General features: G+C 42.9%; 1 protein-coding gene across 4 annotated transcripts in view; it reads right to left on the reverse strand.

Moving 5' to 3' along the window:
* CNTN5 (contactin 5) overlaps positions 1-22,153 on the reverse strand; it is a 701,719-nt gene that overhangs the window by 175,489 nt on the left and 504,077 nt on the right. For all 4 annotated transcript variants that reach the window (XM_083736193.1, XM_083736191.1, XM_083736192.1 and 1 more), the window contains one exon: positions 17,127-17,222. In XM_083736193.1, coding sequence (XP_083592319.1) covers positions 17,127-17,222 — 96 coding nt within the window. The remainder of the gene's footprint in view (positions 1-17,126; positions 17,223-22,153) is intronic.

The raw sequence follows: 22,153 nt of genomic DNA on the forward strand, positions 1-22,153 counted from the left end.
CCTCCTTTGTGTGCCTCCTCCTTGAGAGGTTTGAAAGGTGGTAACACAGCCTTCTCTGCAGTGGCTCCCTGTCTGTAGAATGCTCTCTCCAGGGAAGTTCGCCTGGCGCCTTCATTATACACCTTTAGGCGCCAGGCAGAAACGTTCCTTTTTAACCAGGCCTTTGCTTGATCCAATTTCCATCCTATGCCCTTTCAAAATGTTTTTTTTTGGGGGGGGCTATTGGGTCGTTTTTGATTTTTAATTAGGTATTTTGTGGTTTTATAGCTTGATTTTGTTCTGTGAACCTCCCTGAGACCCCCGAGTTCAGTGCCGTATAACAACAACAACAACAACAACAACAACAACTTTTACTTGTGCTCTATGCTGAGCTAATTCAAACCTTGGCTTAGCATGCTGTCTTAACTCAGGTCCATGGTTGAGCTACAGCCAACGACAAAACTTGGCTACAGGCAAATATGGAGAGTTGTTTTCCTTTTATCTGGGATATATACATGCACTCAGATTTATGTACACACAATCTCATGGGTTACATTTTATTCTAATAGCCATATACTTTAGTTTTTTACCCGGCACCCATATCAACTAGACAAGAGATCGTGCAGACACTTCCCTGGAAATTGCAATGTAAAGTTGTCAGAAAACAAACTTTTAGGCGCAATTTATCAAAGCGTTCACCACAGTATGCTCAGAATATAGATAAAAAAGAAAAATCGTGAATGGTGAAGGTAGCCGTAAATTGGCATTCTCATGGGATGCTGTGATGGAGCTATTGTCTGCCAGTAAACCCTGCTATTTACAAAGTTTGGGTGTTGAAGTGATTAAGTCACCATGGTGACAGCAGGGCTGGCATTTCGTTTTATGAATAGCTCGTCTTGTTTACCGAGATCTCTTCAGGGTTTCGGTATCTACTTTCCGAAGGTCATTTAGAAAGCCTTAGAATAAGTGCTTCACCTATTTCCATATATGATTATGCTTTATTTTGTTCATTTCTTGGGTGTTCGGTGGAACATCTGAGCCAGCAAAAAACAAAGTGGGATGAAAAGATCAAATTTTCTGCAGGGAAGAGGATCACTTCCCTTCCCCCCCTTTTTGTGATCTTCCATCAACTGATTCAAGTAGATCCATTTCTTCCCTTGCTCACTCAGCTGCCACAATTTGATCTTGCTCTTTTCCCAGAGAACCACTGCATGGTTCTCATGGATTTCATCTGAAATGACATGGCTAAGGCAGTCTTGATTATAGTGTGATAAAAGGCATATCACACAAAATTGCCATTCTGGAGACACTGCCGGACTGAAAAGCAACAACACGCGATAGAGTTGCATCCAGTCTGAGTCATTCTTAATTAATTCATTCATTAATATATGACTTATGGCTTCAGTTTAGGGCACTGTCATACTGAGAGTCGACCCACTGGCATGATTAACTTCAATCCATTAACTTCAGTGGGTCTACAAGTAGGTAAAACGGTAAAGGACCCCAGATGGTTAAGTCCAGTCAAAGGTGACTAAGGGGTTGCAGTGCTCATCTCGCTTTTCAGGCCAAGGGAGCCAGTGTTTGTCCACAGACAGCTTTCCATGTCATGTGGCCAGCATGACTGAACTGCTTCTGGTGCAACGGGACACCGTGACGGAAACCAGAGCATACAGAAATGCCATTTACCTTCCCGCCAGAGCGGTACCTATTTATCTATTTGCACTGGTGTGCTTTTGAGCTGCTAGGTTAGCAGAAGCTGGGACAGAGCAAACAGATATCACCCTGTCATGTGGATTTGAACTGCCAACCTTCCAGTCAGCAAGCCCAAAAGGCTCAGTGGTTTAGATCACAGCGCCACCCACTCCACTACTCAGAGTAAAACTTGGGAAGCAATTCTATACACAAGAATCTGGTATAAAGCTACAGCAGACCCAAACACTGGTGACTGCTGATTTAGCGGGCCTAAGCCTTGCAGAGAGAAAACAAGTCCTTATGTTGCAGGAATTTATGTGTAGGTTAGGGGGGTGGGTTGCTCTTCCAGCAGATATCATGCACATGCAGCCCACTACCAAAATCGGCACAATCACTTTTGTGACTTTTGTGATTTGTCCCCACAAAACACTTCATCACAGTTTCTTTCTATCTATTCAGAGGGCCTCTACTTCACAATACCAAATGTAAGAATTTACTGATAAATGTATCTGTGTACTGGCTCACTGGGAAAACTTCAGAAATTCATATAGACATGTGAGCTCAGCTACTCAGCAGCCCCTCTGCCTGAGTGATAATTCCTGGCATCCTGATATCTGAGTGCCAGACAGGTAGCCATTCCAGAAATAACAAACCCAGATGAAGACAAAAGGGTGTGATTAACTTGGCTGGGAAACACGGAAGTGTAAATATCTCTTTTATTACACTTGATGGGTGTTTGGTGGAGGGCAAGGAGAACCATGGGGCAGGGCCCAGGATGCTCAGATTACTGCCACCAGACCTCCCCTTTCATGATGTTACCATGCTGTATTAGTGATGTAGTTGGGGGGGGGTGTAACGTGGGGATTAGCAGCTAATAAAAGTTTGGGTGCTCTTTTGTTTGGGGCTTCCATCTTGTTCCACCTTGTGGCAGGTGGGAGTCCTGTCGCGACAGTCTTCAATAAAGACCAAGCCTACTGGCTGCTGTTTTGCTCTGGTATTCCTGGCTGGTGTCCTTGTTTTTTGTCCAAGGGAGCTCTCAGATTTCTCCGTTAACACTTAAAATAGTGTCTGAGTTTCACCACCTTGTGCTGGGTTGCCAGGCTGTATGACCACGTTGAACAGGCTTAGGATATAGCCTCTTCCCCACCCCTGCCATACCATGTCCTCACCTTCTCTGTTCTTAGCAGTTGTGTGCGGTCAGTTGGTTAGGGGGACTAGGTTAGTTCCCTAAATGTTCCCATGGTGCCTCCTTCCCAAAGCCCAGAAAGCTTTTGCCCAACTTAGGGAGGGAGGCGTGATGCTCCAATAATTCCAAGAGCCTTCCTGCCACCTTCCCAAAGCCCAGACAACTTTGGGAAGGCGGCAGAATGGCTCCAGCATTCTGTCACAGGCATGGTACCATCCCTTCCAAATCCCAGGAAGTTGGATGCGCCATTTGTGACATCGGCCCCACCTCCAATCACTCTTGCAAGCTGGCGCCTCTGCCCCTAACTGTGTCAGTGTATCTCTGGCTGAGCAAAGGATGTGGGAGTTAAGCCAGCATAGTCCAGCTACAGTAGGAAACTCCCAGCTCAGCCAGCGATCCGTTGGATTCTAACCTGCTCGTCCCAGTAGATTGTTCCCTTAATTGGATTCAGCCCCCAGCTGTTAAGTCATCTATATCTGCAGCTCTGAAAGCCTCAGAGAGCTCCTGAAGGCCTTTTTAGTCATAAAAACACATCCTCCAACATTTTTATTCTTTGCATTGAAGGCGCACATTCATCAATGCAAACTCGAAACTGCATGCCTTAACATGGAATTAATTTGCACTTGTTGCATGGAGTTGACAGCAACGTTCACATACCCACAAGCCATAGAGGAAGTCCTTTTTCCTGTGCCCCATTTCCCCCAAATACACCCCCTCTATAAATCGTGCATTTCCTTCTACAGTTGCGACTCATCATCGATGCTCATTAATGCACCATGCAAATCTTTAATGAAAGCAATTTATATATTGCATTGAAATGCACCACATAGGAAGAGACAATGCTGTCTATTTATCACCTCAGAATGGAATTGCTTCCTTTTCTGCTCTGGGGGGTTCTGTAGGTACCTGCCCAAATAGACTGGGTATTTATCTTTGTTCAGGTTTAATTACTGTGATAAATCTTTAGACCTTTCCTTCTCTCTAACTACTTGGTGCACAGGGAGTTACTGAAGATAAGGTAACAAGGTGGACACACAACAAGAATGGATCCTGCACTGGCAAACTGAATACCTCAGTGTGTGTGTGTGTGTGTGTGTGTGTGTGTGTGACAGAAAGGCTTTTCCTCCCTAATTTTCAAAGTCTTCAGAAGACAGTAAACAAAATGATTCATGAGTCAACGAGGGGCATGTTTCTGCCAAAAGGAAAAGCAGGATAAAGGGCACAGAGCTAAGCATTAGCAGCCTTGTGGGTTTAGTTAAAACCGAAAGGTGGGGTATAAATGTTTTAATAATACCATCTCCATGTCCCGGTGCAACCTTTTAAGTACACTAACATTTTAAGGACATTGGACACTGGTGTATGTCTAGAGGGGGGAGAGGTTTTGGACTCAATGTAGCAAAAAAATAGCACTGTGCACAACAAAAAACATATACTCCCCTCCAAAACTGTGCCACTAGTACAAATTAGTACCTCATCCCCAGTGCTGGATTTAAGTATAAGCTAAACAAGCTATAGCTTAGGGCCCCACTCTCTTGGGGGTGGGGCAAAATGTAAAAAACCCCCACACACTTGGATGTACATTTCCAAAATATAAGATAAAAAACAAATAAAATAAAACCTACATACAGCAATGGTGTTTTGTGTTGTTTAGGCTCCTATGATGTAAGTAATGGGTCCTGCCTGCTAGCCTGCTTCCTAAAATATCACCGGTTTGCTCATTTCTATATATACAGTGGTACCATAAATTACCATATAGCATATATTCAACATAAAAAACAGCAACAATTTGTGGTTGACAAAGGACAGTTGGACATATAAAGGGCCCCATTACCTTCAATAGCTTAGCTCATCAAACCTAAATCCGGCCCTGCTCATCCCTGAGATATCTGAAGGGCTTTCTAACACAATCTGGAGCAGGCTCCACTTAATGAGATGAACTTTCTGTGGTTTGAAAATTTGACCCCTTCTTTGATCTCTTAACATAGGACAATACTGCGGACTTATTTGCAGGCTAGCTTGTAAGGATGGCTGTGATGATGGGGCATGTTGAGAGGCTGGGGCAAATGCTGTAGAAGCAACTGATGCGGCTGTTGACACTGTGGCGTGACATCCCACCAGTGGCTTTGCGGCGGCAACAATGCAACATCTCGCAACCGCGGTGATGGGCTGGGGTGCAGCCATGCTGGACTTTTTCATGGCATTCACAACCTAAACAAAGCAGGGGTATGAAAGCAAAGCTGTCCAATCTGAAAAGCACATTTGCCCGCAAAGACTCTGCCTGTGTATGTGTGGAAAATCCCAGATGCCTTGCAAAGAGGTTAAAGGAAACCTAACCAATGAACCGAAGGGAGCTGAACTCCAAACTTCTAATGTGGTGGTAACTTGTGTGTATAAGGGAGAGAGATTCAATTAAAGTACATTGGAATCTGGGTGGGAAGAGAAGTCTAGCCAATTTATCAAAACTTAGTTGACTGCCTAATGATGCCAATACTTCTGTTTAGCCATGTGTTAGGCTAATCAATCAATATCAATATAACTCCTACTCAGTTGTCATCCATACACTACCTGGCGACACAAATGCTGCAGCCCTCACCTGATCTCTCACACACACATATATATAACACAGCTGAGTCCCTGTTATCTCGTACATCATGTGGAGCTGCTGGAAGCCCAGCAAACTGCTCCCATCCATCTTCCCCTTGTCAAATAATTGTTATTTAGAGATCATGCATAGCCATCTGTTGTCTTATTTCAAGCCCAGGGCTCTGTCCCATGATTACAATATCTCTTCAACCCCTTAGCAATAGCAGCCAATGTGACATTTGATGTTCACATCATAGGGAAATGCATCAAAGAAAAAGGCAACCACATACATGATAAATATTGCACTCTCGTCCATGTAGCATGTCGATCTGCAATTGGCGGGGAGAAAGTCAATTCAGATTTAAAGGCAAACCTCTCCAATTCTCACTTTCTGGGAGAACACGTGAAGCAAAACACAAGGTCCTTCACTGGAGGTTTTTAAGTAGAGGCTGAGACCAGAGTGGGGACTTAGGCTGGATCCTAAGCCCTTCAGTCTCCAACATATGCCATGACAACCCAGCATAGAACACTATTTGAAAGGCTTGTTTCCCCTCTGCTGAACAGGGTTTGGATCTGGTGTAACTTTAGGCCACTTTAACTTGCACCAGGGTGCTTTGAATCACCTTCATCTGCATTAGATCCCTCCTTAAAGCACAAAGCCTAGGCAATCATACATTTGTTGTTGAAGGTGCCACAGTACCCTTCGTTGTCTTTGCTTAGCATTGTTGACTCTGTCAAGCAGCGGATCTTCCAAGTCTTGGGCAGAGGGTCTTTTTCTTATTATTTATAAATTTTATTAGTTTTCATTCAGTTATACATTTTATCCCGAATACAACAAATCATGACTGTTTTGGACTTCTTTCAGCGTCTCTGACAATCATCCATATTTATACCTTTAATACACATTCCCTTCTTTCGTATTGCCATTGTTCCTCCTTACTCCCATTATTTCTGATAAACAATACTTATTTGTTTTTTTACAGTGCCTCTTGAAATCCCACTAGCGTTGTATTTACACCGCATATGTTTTTCAGATTACCCACCAATTTTCCCCAGTCTTCAATGAACTTTTGGTCTTTAGTATACCTAATTTTCCCAGTTAGTTTGTCCAATTCTGCATAGTCTATCAGTTTTGATCTCCATTCTTCTATCGTCGGTATCTCTTCTTGTTTCCGGGCAGAGGGCCTTTTTCACCACCTGATCCCGTTTAACTAGAGATACCAGGGAGGCAGGGGCAAATGAAGTAGGATATCCGATAATCACCAAGGTCCATGGAACAGAGAGGCTTCTCACTGGTTCCTCAATGAGAAGACATATCACCAAAATGCACACTGAGTATATTCTGGGATATCCTGTTAATTTTCATGGGATGACAGTGAGATTCCAAAGGTACCAAGGGAACAGGCAGGTTCATAATCTTCTCACCCTCTCTCCCTTCTCTCTCCCTCCCTCCTGCACCACCTGATTCCAATCTGAAATCAGTGCACATTCATGTCCATCTAAAAGAAAATGTGCTTTTAGGGCCACCAGTCATAGGGAAGTGTCTTTTATTTGTGCTTTACCAACCAAATCTCCTCTCTGGCCACATTCCTACTGCACATTGAAAGCACTATGATACCACTTGAAACAGCCACGACTTCTTCCAAAGAATTCTGGGAGCTGTAGTTTGGGAAGGGTGCTGAGATTCGATAGGAGTGCCCTGTTCCCCTCTGTAAGCACAGGTGCCACAGTTCCTTGCAAAGAGGGATTGGTTGTTAAATCACTCTGGGAATGCATTGCACGGGGTGCATGGTAGTCAAATAGCCTTTTAGCTAAGGTTATCCACCATGTATGCTGTGAACTGTGGCCTCTGTCTCAGAGCTAATGTTAGATGCACTCCAGGAGCATTGGGAAGGAATGGAATAAAAGTTCAGCAGTTTAGCTGCTTGACATGCAGAGAGATGCTTCATGCTGCAGCATATGGGAGCTGTGCCAACATGCAAAGATATCCACTCAATAGCGAACTGCTCAGAAATTATTACTTTCAACAAGACCAGAGTGCAGCAGCTAGAAATCAGCAAGCAAATGGACCTTCCGGAGGCGGCGCGAAGGGTAATGGCTGCCCTTTCCTAACTGGGAAGGGAGCTCCGCGCGAAAACGGGTCGTCCGCTACGGCGAAGCGGAGACCCACATCGGAAAACCGCAGGCGGCAGAAGCCTGCGGTCTTGGGACCCGGCGGGCGCCAGAAGCAGCCCCCAAGACGCAGAAGGAACCCCGTAAGGGGCTCTGGATCGTGGAGGAGGCTGCGGCGCTGAGGGTCGTTCCGCAATCGGCGGAGTGAAGCCGCAAAGCCGTTGCCGGTGAGCGCTGACCTTTCTTCCTGGAATTGGCACCTTGGAAAGCAGCAACCCGTGAGTAATAAGGACTTTTAATTAAGCTTAAAGATCAAAGCTCCTGAATTTGGCTGAAAGCGGAGGACGTAAAAAAGGAAGTCCGTCTTCCGCTCACACTAAACTTCAAAGCAAAGAGCAGGAGGAGTGGAGGCAGTGAATGAACTCTTTTACAATTTGGATTTGAGCATCACTTTAATGCAGAAAAGGATTTTAAGCATTGGATTTATGCTAAGATTTGGACTGTAGGATCTTTCTCTGAGGAATCTACATTTTAAAAAAGGAAACCCAGGTGCTGGAACTGCCTGGCAACAGTAGCAGTCAGCTTGCAGACATAAATACTTTGAAACAAAATTTGGAAAAAATCTGAGGGGCTTGGACTTTGCTACTTTGACATCTTATGAGGTACCAGCAAGCACGGCTTGAAACATTGTGTTTTTGTAAAACCAACTCTGCTGAAGATTTAGCATTTGAAGGCTTTTGGACATGGGTTTTGTTTTCTCTGTGAACTGTATTTATTGATTCCCTTCTGAAAGACATTTTAAGCTCCCCCTAGAGGTTTTGGACTTTACAGCAGTGACATCCTCATACTTTCTGTTTCCCGGTCTCCTGGTTGAATGTTACCATCTGGGCTGTCTTTTTCTCATGGGAACAACTCAGCTTGACCTTGAGCCTTAGATAAATTTGGAATGAGTGGCGCAAAGAAAAAGGAGCCAAAAGAAAAGGAAAAAGAACAAAGACCGCGAACTAGACAAACAACTTTAGCCTCAGCCTTGCAGCAACGCAGATCTTCGGTACCCACTGTGCTCTCTGAGGAAGCAGCAGCTTCTCTGCCACGTGCAGGGGAAGGAGAAACAGAGGAACTACAATTGGAAGATATGGCCTCAGGAACAGCTGCCTCCATTTTAGAAAAAATATATGAAAAATTGGAATCTTTGGATAAGAAAGTGGAATCCTTGGATAAAAAAGCTGATGAGCAAACTTTTAAAATAGACCAAAACACCGAATGTTTAAATAAATTAGCTGGACAAGTGGCACAGAACGTGGAAACAATTGCAGAATTGAAGGGAGCTACAGGGGAGAACAGAAAATTGGTTGAAGACACCAGCCAAAGGCTGGGAAAGTTAGAAAAAGAGGTGAGGCCACTCAACAAACAAGTTGGTGAACATCAGACCTATCTCTCGATGATTGAACTGAGAAGTAGGGAGACCAACTTAAGGATTAGATCGATACCCGAAGTGGAAGAGGACAATCTGGCTGAGTTTTTGACCAAAATATTTTCCAAGCACTGGAACCTAGAAGAGACGGACTTTAAGATTACATCAGCTTTCAGACTTGGAAGACTGACAAAAAAAGACAAGCCCAGAGACTGTTTGATATCACTGAGATCAAAGGAGGAGAGGGACAAGATTTTGGGCCTACACTACGGAAAGTCACTGGACATTTTAGATAAGAGGATTGAGTTATACAAGGACGTTCCCAAACAGCTTTTGGGTTTGAGATCGGAATATTTGGAATTAGCAAGACTTTTGAGGAGCAACGCCATCATCTTTAGGTGGGATTTTCCACAAGGACTATCTTTTACTTTCAGAGGGAGGAAGATCAAAATTAGAACATTGGAAGACAGAGACAAATTTCTGAACCAATACGGAGAGGACCTTCATAAAAAACTTGGATTACCATCAGAGCTCGAAACACCAGAGGTACCTGCACCCTTGGATTCTGAAGATTCAGCGAAAAAGGTACCACCCCCAGAAAAATAACCAGATCTATCCAGGATGTCTCTGCAACTTCTGAGTTGGAATATAAATGGCTGCAACATTCCGGAGAAAAGGAGGAAAATTTTTCACATATTAAAAAAGGAACAATTGGACATTATTTGCCTGCAAGAAACCCACGTGACTAGGCTCCACAGAAAAGTGCTGATAAATAAGAGACTTGGCCAAGAATTTATATCTTCAGACATAGTGAAGAAGAGAGGAGTGGTGATATATGTAAAAGAGAGCCTTTCACCTAAATTTTTATTTAAAGATGAACATGGCAGAATTTTGGCAATTGAAATACAATATCAAGGAGAAAAAATGTTGATATTAGGAATCTATGCACCAAATGATGGGAAATCGGAATTTTATAAGAAGTTGCATGAAAGCATGCTGGAATATCTGGACTATGACAACATCATAATGATGGGAGATATGAATGGGATTGTATCAACTAACATGGATAAGTCGCAAAGTCAAAAAGTTACCAAAGATGGCAGACTACCAAAGACCTTTTTTGAAATGACAGAAAATATGGGCTGGATTGACATATGGAGAATCAAGAACCCCCTAGGAAAAGAAGGAACATTTTTCTCTGAGGCTCAACTGACTTGGACAAGAATCGACCAAATTTGGATTACTAGAGGTCTGGCACCTAAGGTCAGGAAAGTGGAAATCTGCCCAAAAACCTGCTCCGACCATAATGCCTTGAAAATGGACATGACATTATTACCAACCGGCTCCTTTAGATGGAAGATGAATGACAATTTGTTTAGAAATCAGGAGATCATTAAGAAGGCCCAAAAAGTTATAAAGGACTATTTTGAAATAAACCTGAACACCGTGGTGGAAAAAAGAACAATTTGGGACGCAAGCAAAGCTGTGATGAGAGGGTTCTTGATACAACAGAATGCCATAAGGAAAAGGACACAAAATGAAAAGAAAGATAAGATTCTGGAGAAAATTAAAGAACTAGAGAAGAAGCTAAGAGCCAATCCGAAGTCACAGCCGATTTTGAGAGAAATTAAACTTCATCAAGCACAATATTCAAAACTGATAAACCAGGAAATAGAATGGAAGATTAAATCAATGAAACAAAAAACGTTTGAATCGGCAAATAAATGTGGGAAACTGCTGGCCTGGCAGTTGAAGAAGAGACAAAAATTGAACATAGTAACAAATTTGGAAACTGAAGGAAGAAGTATACAGAACCCCGTGGAGATTAGAAAGTGTTTTCAAAAATATTTTAAAAAATTATATACTCAAGGGCCGCAGAATGAAGTTGAGATTGAACAATTTTTGAGGAAAAACGGATTGGAAAAATTGTCACAAGAAAATAGATTACTCCTGAACAGCAAAATAACACGACAAGAGATTGAACTTGCCATTCAGAACTTGAAATTGGGCAAATCTCCAGGGCCAGACGGCTTGACCTCCAAGTACTATAAGACATTAAGTGATTATTTGATCCAACCACTGCTGGAGGTCAGCAATGAAATTATGGAGGGAAAGAAGGCGCCAGAATCGTGGAAAGAAGCGTTCATCACATTGATACCAAAATCAGAAACTGAAAAGACACAGCTCAAGAACTACCGCCCCATCTCCCTTTTAAATGTGGATTACAAATTATTTGCTGATGTTTTGGCAAACAGACTTAAAAGAGTTTTAAGTCAAGTAATTCATAAAGACCAAGCAGGCTTTCTCCCAGGCAGACATATGTTTGCTAACACAAGGAACATTATTGATGTCTTGGAACTTTTGCAAACTGACATAAACACTAAAGCAGTGCTAATTTTTATAGACGCGGAGAAGGCCTTTGACAACATCTCTTGGAAATTTATGAAGGGAAATTTAAAAGAAATGGGAGTGGGGAGGGGTTTTGAAAATGGGATTGACGCAATATATTCAGAACAAAAAGCAAAATTGATTGTTAATAATGTGGTAACAGAAGAGTTCAAAATTGAAAAAGGAACACGACAAGGCTGCCCGATTTCCCCTTTGTTATTTATCTCAGTCCTGGAGGTGCTCTTAAACTTGATCAGAAGGGACCGGTTGGTGCAAGGGATCCAGGTCGGAGCGAAACAATATAAACTTAAAGCTTTTGCAGATGACCTAGTTTTGACACTGCAGGAGCCGGAATCTAGTACGAAAAGAGTTTTACAATTGATTGACAATTTTGGTCGGGTGGCGGGATTTAAGTTAAACAAACAGAAAACTAAGGTGTTGGGGAAAAATTTGACAGATATTGAATCAGAACAGTTTCAGAGAGAAACAGAATTATCATTGGTGAAAAAGGTAAAGTACCTAGGGGTGAACATAACAGCAAAAAATCTGAGTCTATTTAAGGAAAATTATGAAAAATGCTGGTCTGAAATTAAGAGAGACTTGGACAGTTGGACAAAATTGAAGCTTTCTTTGTTAGGCCGAATTGCTGCTATTAAGATGAATGTATTGCCAAAAATGTTGTTTTTGTTTCAAACACTACAGATTATAGACAAGACGGAATGCTTCCGGAAGTGGCAGAGAGATATTTCTAAATTTGTCTGGCAGGGCAAAAAGCCCAGAATTAAGTTTAAGATATTGACTGACGCAAAGGAAAGAGGGGGCTTTGCCCTGCCAGACTTAAGGTTGTATTACGAAGCCGCAGCTTTCTGCTGGCTAAAAGACTGGCTACTTCTCGAAGACACTGATGTGTTGGATCTGGAAGGGTTTAATAATAATTTTGGTTGGCATGCATACTTATGGTATGACAAAGTTAAGATCAATAAGGCCTTTAAGAACCATATTGTCAGAAAAGCAGTGTTTAATGTCTGGACAAAATATAAAGACTTATTGGAAAATAAAACCCCAAGGTGGCTTTCACCTCTGGAAGCTAAGGCCCGAAAAAGACCCAATATGGAAGCCAATTGGCCAAAATATTGGGAAATATTAGAAAAAGATGGAAATAACTGGAAATTGCAGAGTATGGAAAAAATGAAGGATAAAGTGCGAGACTGGTTACATTACGCTCAGATTAAAGAAGTTTTTAAAAATGACAAAAAGCTAGGGTTCCAGGTGGAGAAATCGAAGCTGGAAACTGAACTGTTAGAACCTAAGACTAAGGTACTTTCAAGAATGTATAACTTGCTGTTGAAATGGAACACACAAGACGAAATGGTTAAATCGGCTATGATAAAGTGGGCACAGGACATTGGGCATAACATTATGTTTGAGGAATGGGAAAGGTTGTGGACCACTGGGCTAAACTTTACTGCATGTAATGCTTTGAAAGAAAATATAATGAAAATGATATACAGATGGTACATGACCCCAGTTAAGCTTGCCAAAATATACCACTCGTCTGACAATAAATGTTGGAAATGTAAAGAGAATGAAGGAACATTCTTTCACCTCTGGTGGACTTGCCCTAAAGTGAAGGCCTTCTGGGAAATGATATATAATGAACTGAAAAAGGTATTTAAGTATACTTTCACTAAGAAACCAGAGGCCTTCCTTCTGGGTATTGTCGGCCAGAAGGTGTCAAAGAAGGACAGAACTTTCTTTATGTATGCAACAACGGCAGCAAGGATACTCATCGCAAAGAACTGGAAAACTCAAGATCTACCCACGCTGGAAGAATGGCAGATGCAGCTGATGGACTATATGCAGCTGGCGGAAATGACTGGCAGAATTCGAGACCTGGTAGAAGAAAGGATTGAAGAAGACTGGAAGAAATTTAAGATTTATTTACAAAATTATTGTAATTTGATGGAATGCTAAGAAGGATGCTTGATTATAAACAATTGGCCATCACTAAATTAGATGAGCATTATTAGACTATATTGTAATGATTGGTTATAAGATTACAAATAAGATGGTAATTTGCTTGAAAAATTTTATGAACAATGTAAGTGCGAGCGGATGACGTGAGGAAGTCCAAAGATGTTATGAAATTTTGTAAAGACACAAACAATGCTGTTTTTTAATTTTGTATCTCTTTTATTAAAAAAACCTAATAAAAATTTTGGAAAAAAAAATAAATAGAAATCAGCAAGCAAATGATCATGACCGAGAGCACAATTAATTATCATATTGTCAAGGATAGCTCACTCTGGCCAAAGGGGATGCTTGTGACACCTAGAGGTTCTTTTGAGCCCCCCTCCCATGAGAATGAATCTCACTCATTAAAGAGGCGGGGGGGGGGGTAACACATTTGCTGTGGATGCTTAGATGCTGGCCTAAATTTGCGTAATCCTCCCGTCTTTAATCCGAACGTTCACAGCCATGAAACTCTGCACCTGATCCCCTTCAATTATGCTGTCATCACAGATTCATTTTCCCCAGAGTTAAACCACTTTAAATCATTTATAGTTAGGAGTTTAACAATCTCCATCTTATTAGGCCTGCGTCGGTTATGAAGGCACTGTCAGGGAAGAGGAACGGGCTGACATTAATAACAGACCCTCCAAGTATCCGTATTTTCCAGGGACAGTCTCGAATTTACAGAAGCTGTCCCAGTTTCTGATTTGATCCTGGAATGTCTCACTTTTCCTTAGGATGTCCCTATTTTCATCAGAGAAATGTTGGGAGGGTATGTGACTAGTTATGTGTCTCATACACAGTTCACAGAGGATCTTTTCCTTCGCCTCTGGGATATAAGAATAATTTCAGCTGAGAGGGGGCTCCTGGTGGGAGGAACCCTTTGGGGGAAGCAGCAAGGGGAGAAGGCTCAGAGCCATTGAGGTAGTGGGGCAATGATGAGTGGTTAGAGGGAGCTGAAGAAGTAACACGGCTTAGTGAACTTGGCTAAAGAAGTCCAGAATCAGAAGCTGAAGCAGGTGAGTAGGAGGAGAGAGGTCAAGAGGCAGAGATGGGTCAGGCTGGTGAAGTAATGGGTCTTTCTGCTTCCTGCTGCAACAAGCTCCTCTCTCCGGTTAACTCCCAGAACCAGAAGAGGCATGAAAAGGGCAGAGGAGAGATTGGCCGGCATAGTCTCTGATTGCTTGGGGAAATCCTGGGGAGGAGGGGACTTGGGCTGTGAGGTGGCAGGGACCTTCCATCTCAGCAACTGCTTTATGGAGCAAGACTTTCATGAGGGATAAGTTGCTGTACTCATTAGGAAGACCTGACACCCCACCAAGTCTCTGAAGATCACGGTTTTGCTAATCAAGTGTTAACTCCAACTGGCACAGTGTGATTTACTGTCGGCTTGCTGACATAATGTAAGAAGACAAGGACATAAAACATGCAAATAAACTGAAACATCAGTTAGCATAAGCATTTCTTCTGCAGGTGGCAACATGGAAGAAAACAGATATTGTTGGAGAAAAACCAGTTCACTTGAGAGGTAGGAACTAATGGTATCAACTAATTCCCCATCCCTGGCTTAGAATAAACACCAGTACGTGATACTTTTTTGCAGCTTGCAACAGTGACTGAAAATGGTCTGCTTCCCCATAGATACAGAGACGAGACTTCTCATGCGATAAAGCAACCCAGTCTGTCTGGTGAAGCATATACCAGAATCGTGGTGAGCTTATGCATGTACAGAGATAGTGTGCTGGGAACTGAAGCTACAGCGCTAGTTATGAGCTAATTTACAAAACGTAGATTAATTGGGATGTTTCCGTAACAAGCTATTAACCTGTCCCTGGGGAGGAGAAGGGGGGAAAAGTCCCTTCCCTTCATTATTGCCCCATATATCAGTACCCACATATGGTAGATGCCTAAAAGGCAATAAAGGACGTGGCCGAGAGCCAAACGTCTCGGTGCATTTTTCAAGTTAATTAATTGCCATCTTTCTCGTGCTTTCTCATTTTCTCACGTTTCCTACAATGGCATCTGGAGTTATACTTGTCGACATTGTTAGCCTTGCAACACGCGAGCAAGGCGCCCTAAAGGAGATTTCTTGTCAGGGCGTCTCATTCCTCCAGCACCTAACACTGGCTTAATTGGGCAAGGCCAACTAGCGTTCCTCATTCCCCTGAGGTTCAATACCATCCCCAGGGGAAGAAGCATTTCTGCAACCATATATTCAAGGCCATGGCATTTTGGTGTTCGTTAACTTACATATCAACTTTGCCTTTTGTCAGAATGACAAGGAAGTGTAAAGAGAGAGAGAGAGAGAGAAGGAGGGAGAGAAATCAGGAGAGTTAACTGAATGGGGATGATTCTGGGTTGATTTCTGAAGGAACGAACCACCCTCACTCATTCCAGCCACATCAGGTTATAGGTCAGTGGTAGAAGATCTGCTTTGCATGCAGACAATTCCAGCTTTGATTCCTGGCATCTCCAGGGAGGGCAGGAAGCAGAAGAGGAGGAGGAGGAGGAAGAAGAAGAAGAAGAAGAAGAAGAAGAAGAAGAAGAAGAAGAAGAAGAAGAAGAAGAAGAAGAAGAAGAAGAAGAAGAAGAGTAGTAGTAGTAGTAGTAGTAGTAGTAGTTTGGACTTGATAGCCTGTATTTCACTTCCCTTAAGGAGTCTCAAAGTGGCTAACAATCTCCTTTTCCCTCCCTCCCCCACAACAAACACTCTGTGAGGTGAGTGAGGCTGAGAGACTTCAGAGAAGTGTGACTAGCCCAAGGTCACCCAGCAGCTGCATGTGGAGGAGCGGGGAAGTGAACCCAGTTCACCAGATTACGAGTCCACCGCTCTTAACCACTACACCACGCTGGCTCTCCCACTGCACCACGCTGGCTGGGAATCCAAAAGTAGGAGGAACAGAAAGCAGAGCTACCTCCTGGCTGGTTCTGAGGAAAGAGGCAAGCAGGTGGTGACTGAGCGAGAGCAGATTGAAATGGGTGGAGCAGTTCCCCATTTGCCCCAGTGGACAAGTCCCTACCAATTTTCAGAAGAGCCGGTTCATGATGTCAGGAGGTGCCAGGGCCATATCTTTGGTATATGGGCACAGCTGTCCTATGTGCTGCCCTAGCATTACAGCAGGTTGGGAAAGCAACTAAACAGTGATGTCTTCTCAGGCTCTGGACCAGTCCTGAAAACAGTGGACCAGTCCTGAAAACGTGGGCCAACTCTGGACCACAGGGGACCAACTGGAAAACAGTGGACCAACTCTGGACCAGTCCTGAAAATGCTGAAAACAGTGACATCTGCCTGATGTCAATAGGCAGTGAGTTCCAAGGGTGAGTGCTGACTTATTCCACCCTCCTCCCAGGAGCAAATCCCCCTGGGCAAGGGCTGTGTACTGAAAGTGGGCAGGGTAAAAGCTCAGAGTAGGTGGAGTCAAAACACACACACATAGACACACAGCCTGGTATCTCTCATGCAGACACAGAGACAAACACACACATTGTGCCACATTCCTTTTCACACCCATGGCTACTGAAGTTCACATCACTAGTTGAAATGGAATGAAGGCAGCCTTATCTGAGACACCCTTTCTCCTGCTCTGCAGCATTCATGGTAGATGGTCTTCCAGTATTCCTTTGGTGGTCCCAGAATTGGTCACGGGTTTGTGCACAGTTCAGCCTTTAACAATTCATAGTCAAGGCCACAGCTGGACATGATGAGCGTGCAGAAAAGTGAGACTCACATCAGCACAAAAGAAAAGCAGTCAGCTGTACCTGGTGAATGGAGAGGTGGGGAGCACATCAGAACGACACCTTGACCTTCCCGCACTGACACAGCACTTCTCGTCCGACCACTGAAATTCCCCAGATCTGTTAACATAACACAGCGGGTTTAGAGTCATGGAAAGAAACTTCCCGGCATTAGCGACTGCACAGATTTCTCTTCCTATCCTCATCGTCCGACCCTTCTTTTCACTCTCTCATGCTTTAAAAGGCAAAAAAGAATGCTCATTTTTATTCTTGAAATTTACAAGAAAAATGCCTGGCTGTTTCACAGTAAATCTATTCTGGCTGATTTCAGCTGGCAAATGGAAATATTTTCTGCATTACATCAACACCTTTTTTTTATTGCCCCTTCTAGGATGCGGAAATGGTATCAGCAAAAAGGCATTCGGCGATGTACCCTTTTGTAACAGACATTTAATAGCTCTTTTATTCCTTTTTACTATTTCCTGCTTATTGATTTCCTCCCCAGTAAAAGTCATTCTGTGCATAGTGAAAAGAGAAATAAAGGTGGGAGGGGAAGGATGCATCACATCTGAATTGCATCCTGTGCGAGACTCTTGGGTATCGTGAAAGGGATACTGCAAACAAGGTAATATTAGCGTGTTTGGAGCGGGATTAGCAACACTGGATCTATTGGGGAATTGGTGCTGTGGTACCTAAATATCAGTTTATCAATTGCATTACCCATGTCTAAAGTGCTTAACAAGTACAAGGCGTCCCAGTCGTTGCCCTCAGAACAACCCTGTGTGGTAGGCCACTAATATATGAGTAGAGGTTGTCACCAGTGTGAGTGTCTTCCCTCAAATCTGAGCAAGCCCCCTAATTCCTTTCTATCCCTTCCCTCCAAATCTTCCCCTATTGCTGTGGTCAATAAAATCTATGACTGCCATTGGATATCATCCTATAAGTATATGGTGACAAAAGAATAATGCAAGCAGCTCTGAGGGAATTTAAAACATTCGTCCAGTGAGGAATCAGGATGTTCTTTATTTCTGATAGTGAGAGAGAGACAAATAATGTGGGGGAACGATGGAAAATAAACATACCAAGATCTCTCTTACCCCTGTCTCCTGTGATTAGAAAAGAGGTCAGTAGCAGTAGGATCCCCATCTTTGTGAGGAGGAAAAAAATAGACTGCATTTTCCCTGCTGAAATTAGAACATTTAAGTAAAAGAAGAAAGGCGCTCCTTACTGGGTTTTACAAAGTATGCCTAAGTGGAGCTGTGCGGCTGAATGTATTGCAAAAGTAGGAAATGCAAGACCCCACGGATCTGAAAATTAGGGCAGATGATGGACAGCTGGCCCTAGGCTCCTCCGGGGTATAAATTCAATAAATAAGTAAATAAATATTTTGTTTGCATTTGAAATCCAGTATTCTCATACCCTCCAACATCTCTCTGTGGGTTAAACCACAGAGCCTAGGGCTTGCCAATCAGAAGGTCAGCAGTTCGAATCCCTGCGACGGGGTGAGCTCCCGTTGCTCGGTCCCAGCTCCTGCCAACCTAGCAGTTCGAAAGCACATCAAAGTGCAAGTAGATAAATAGGTACCGCTCTGGGGGGAAGGTAAACGGCGTTTCCGTGCACTGCTCTGGTTCGCCAGAAGCAGCTTAGTCATTCTGGCCACATGACCCAGAAGCTGTATGCCAGCTCCCTTGGCCAACAAAGCGAGATGAGCGCCACAACCCCAGAGTCGGTCACGACTAGACTTAATGGTTGGGGGTCCCTTTACCTTTAAATAATAATAATAATAATAATAATAATAATAATAATAATAATAGTTGTTGTTGTTAATTCCCCACCCATCTGACTGGGTTGCCCCAGCCATTCTGGGCAGCTTCCAACACATATAAAAACATAACAAAACATCAAACATTTTAAAACTTCCCTATACAGGGCTGCCTTGAGATGTCTTCTAAAGGTTGTATATTATTTCCTTGGCTTGGGGGAAGCTGTAACTCCATACCCTCCAACATTTCTCCAATGAAAATAGGGCCATCCTAAGGAAAAAGTGGGACATCCTGGGGTCAAATCAGAAACTGGGACGGCTTCTGTAAATCTGGTACTGTCCCTGGAAAACAGGGACAAGGAGGGTCTGCATTCTGTGTTGATGCTCAGAATCTTGGCGTTTGCAATGGGCTGCTAGAATTTTGAGGGCCTGATGAGAGTTTTTCTCACGCTCCATTTGAGGCTCTCAGCTGTGACATTCCCTGCATCAAAGTGTGAGATGGGAACTTCGCAGCCTAAGATGCCTTCAGGAATTGTCATGGGCTGAGTGCTGCCCTACACACAGAGAGAAGTCTAAATGGCACCATTTTCTGTGCCCTTACAAGAAATCTATTTTGCACTAGTGGCTCCCCGATCTGGACAAAAATGGGAAACAAAAAATGTTCAGAGCTGCAAGCTAATTTTGCACACAGTAGTCTATTCCACTCTCGTTTCCCCAGACACTTCCTATCAAAGAAGGTGTCTCTAATAAGGCCAACATTTTTCTGACAGAACAAAATTGGTGCAGCAACAGTTTTTAACTCCACCTCTCCTTCCTTTTCCTCATTGCGTGCTGACATTTCCCCCTCCTGCATTTGTTCTTCTCTGAGAAATTTAAATTGTGTTGTTGATTCCTGTCCTCTCAAAGGATCCATTAAGGGCATGTTTCGTATTCCAAAAGACAACAGCTAAATATGGAAATTTGTATAGTCTTCCCTGCCTGAACCATCTATCTTGCTCTTTGAGGGCATTTTCCAGGGAGAGAAATGACATCCTTAGGAAATTAATGATATGTCTGTTGCCATATAATTGCGTTCTTCGAAATATGAGTGTTTCATAGAGCTACCACAAACTGCAACAATTCACAAAATTGCTCTCAAAATTGTCCTCACTGGCTATAAATAAATTATAGAGCATTAAGAGTGATAAGATTGAAATCTATTTTGTTGTCATTAAACCAATTTGCAGATTTTGAAGGTCTCCAGACAGTACTGTTGTTGATTAAAGAAAAATAATTTTAGAAATCTAACAAGGAAAAACATGTTGTAACAAGAATTTGTCCAAACAGTGGCTTCCTGTAGCTATTATCACCTTTTAAATCTGATAATCTGCCCCTTTCATGGCTACTGTACTGGAAGCAAACCAAAGCCCAAAACAAATATAATTAATGTGCACAATTTTGCAATTTAACCCTTTTCCTTCCTATGTTCCAGATTGAAATATATAGATTGAGATTTTATGCTCTTTATTCAGCTCATAGTCGTGAGGAGTAATGAAAGTCCTCTCAAAGTATCTGCTTTATATACATTATTTACACAATGGGCTGCACGTGATTGGCTTATTCCAGAATTCTCCTGTAGGCCAATCAGGTTGTGGATTCACTTCCATCTGGAGCCGGATTGGGTGGCTCCTGCAGACCAATCATACTGCTGCATTCTTCTAGGACAAATCAGACTGCTGCAGTCTGAATCCTATTGTTCTAGGACCAATCAGACTGCTGCATTTTGGATCCTATTGTTCTAGGACCAATCAAACTGCTGCATTTTGGATCCTATTCAACTCAGTACATAACACAGATGAAAATCATTCCTCCATGAAGGAACAGACAGAACCCTGTCTGAAACTTCTTGCCAGCTGCTGTCAGTCAGTGTAGACATACTGGACTAGTCCGACCAAGGGTCTGACTCAGTAGAAAGCAGCTTCTAATTTTTCCACAATAAAGAATAGGTCTGTTTTCTGCCTCTCCTGCATATCAGGCAAGGATCTCCATGCAAAATGTTTCAGACACAACAATATTTACTGCGTATCAGTAGGGAATAAGAGTTTAGGGAGCAGTTCATAGGTGACAATCCTAAAATATCTTTTTAAAAGGCAGCCTTTAGGGATGAGGGAACGAACAGCTGGCCGGGTCAGGATTCTAGGAGACGGGCAGTTATAAGACGGGAATGTGAAACAGATGAAATTTAAGCAGCAGCAGAACTTGTGAATCTTGTGGGTTGTTTTTTTTTAAAAAAAATGAAAATATGTTTTGTCTTAAAGTGTGGCTGTCAAGTGTGACTGTCAGTGCAGGGAGGAACTTCTATATCAAACCAGTGATGCGAGGGGCAAAGGCACAGCTGTGAAACTCCACCCCCCCTCACATTTTCAAACTCCTCTCTGGCACAATTTTAAAGTAATTATGGGAGATTTAACACCAAAAAACCCACCCATGTGGTTGGCATCACATTGAAAAGTTAGCAACTCTTAAACATGCAGAATTAGCATTAGCCAAGGTTAGATAGCTTGGGTGCACAGTTGTAATATTTTGTGCTATGAACTTAATAATAATAATAATAATAATAATAATAATAATAATAATAATAATTTATACCCCACCCATCTGGATGGGCTTCCCCAGCCACTCTGGGCAGCTTCCAAAATATTAATGCATCAAACATTAAAAGCTTCCCTAAACAGGGCTGCCTTCAGATGTCTTCTAAAAGTCTTGATGCAACAAGAGGCTGGCATGTCCAATAAAAGAACGTGAGCTGTGCCACTCTTGCTGAGAGATCCCAAATGGCTGATTCTCCAACTTTCAAGCAGGGAGCTTCCTTGAACTGCTTCCCTCTGGAGCAAAATTCCTGTCGAACACACCACGTTACTGCTCTCAGTCTCTATTGCTACAACCTCTCCTTCTAAAGAAGGTTATTCTAGGTCTCCCTCAGCCTCTTTCTGTAGGCCACTCCCACACCATAAATTCAAAGCACTCTTTTAACACTTTAACAGCCATGGTCCCCCCCCCCAGGCTCCTGGGAGCTATAGTTTGTTAAGGGTGTTGAGAGCTGCTATTCTCCCCAAGGAGCTACAATCTCCTGAGTTGCAATTGTTGGATATGAGAAAGGTTATGCCTCAAGCAGCAGGCACCAAACCACTCAGATTTACTCAAGGAAGATATAGCACACTGGGCGCTGTATCTTGGAACGCTTTCCATTTCCTCTAGAGGCAGCAGTTGACTACAGAAGCATCCCACCAAAAACAGAAGAGAGGTGGTT

This window comes from Podarcis gaigeae (genome assembly GCF_964106915.1).
Source record: "Podarcis gaigeae genome assembly, chromosome: 4".
Lineage (NCBI taxonomy): Eukaryota > Metazoa > Chordata > Lepidosauria > Squamata > Lacertidae > Podarcis > Podarcis gaigeae.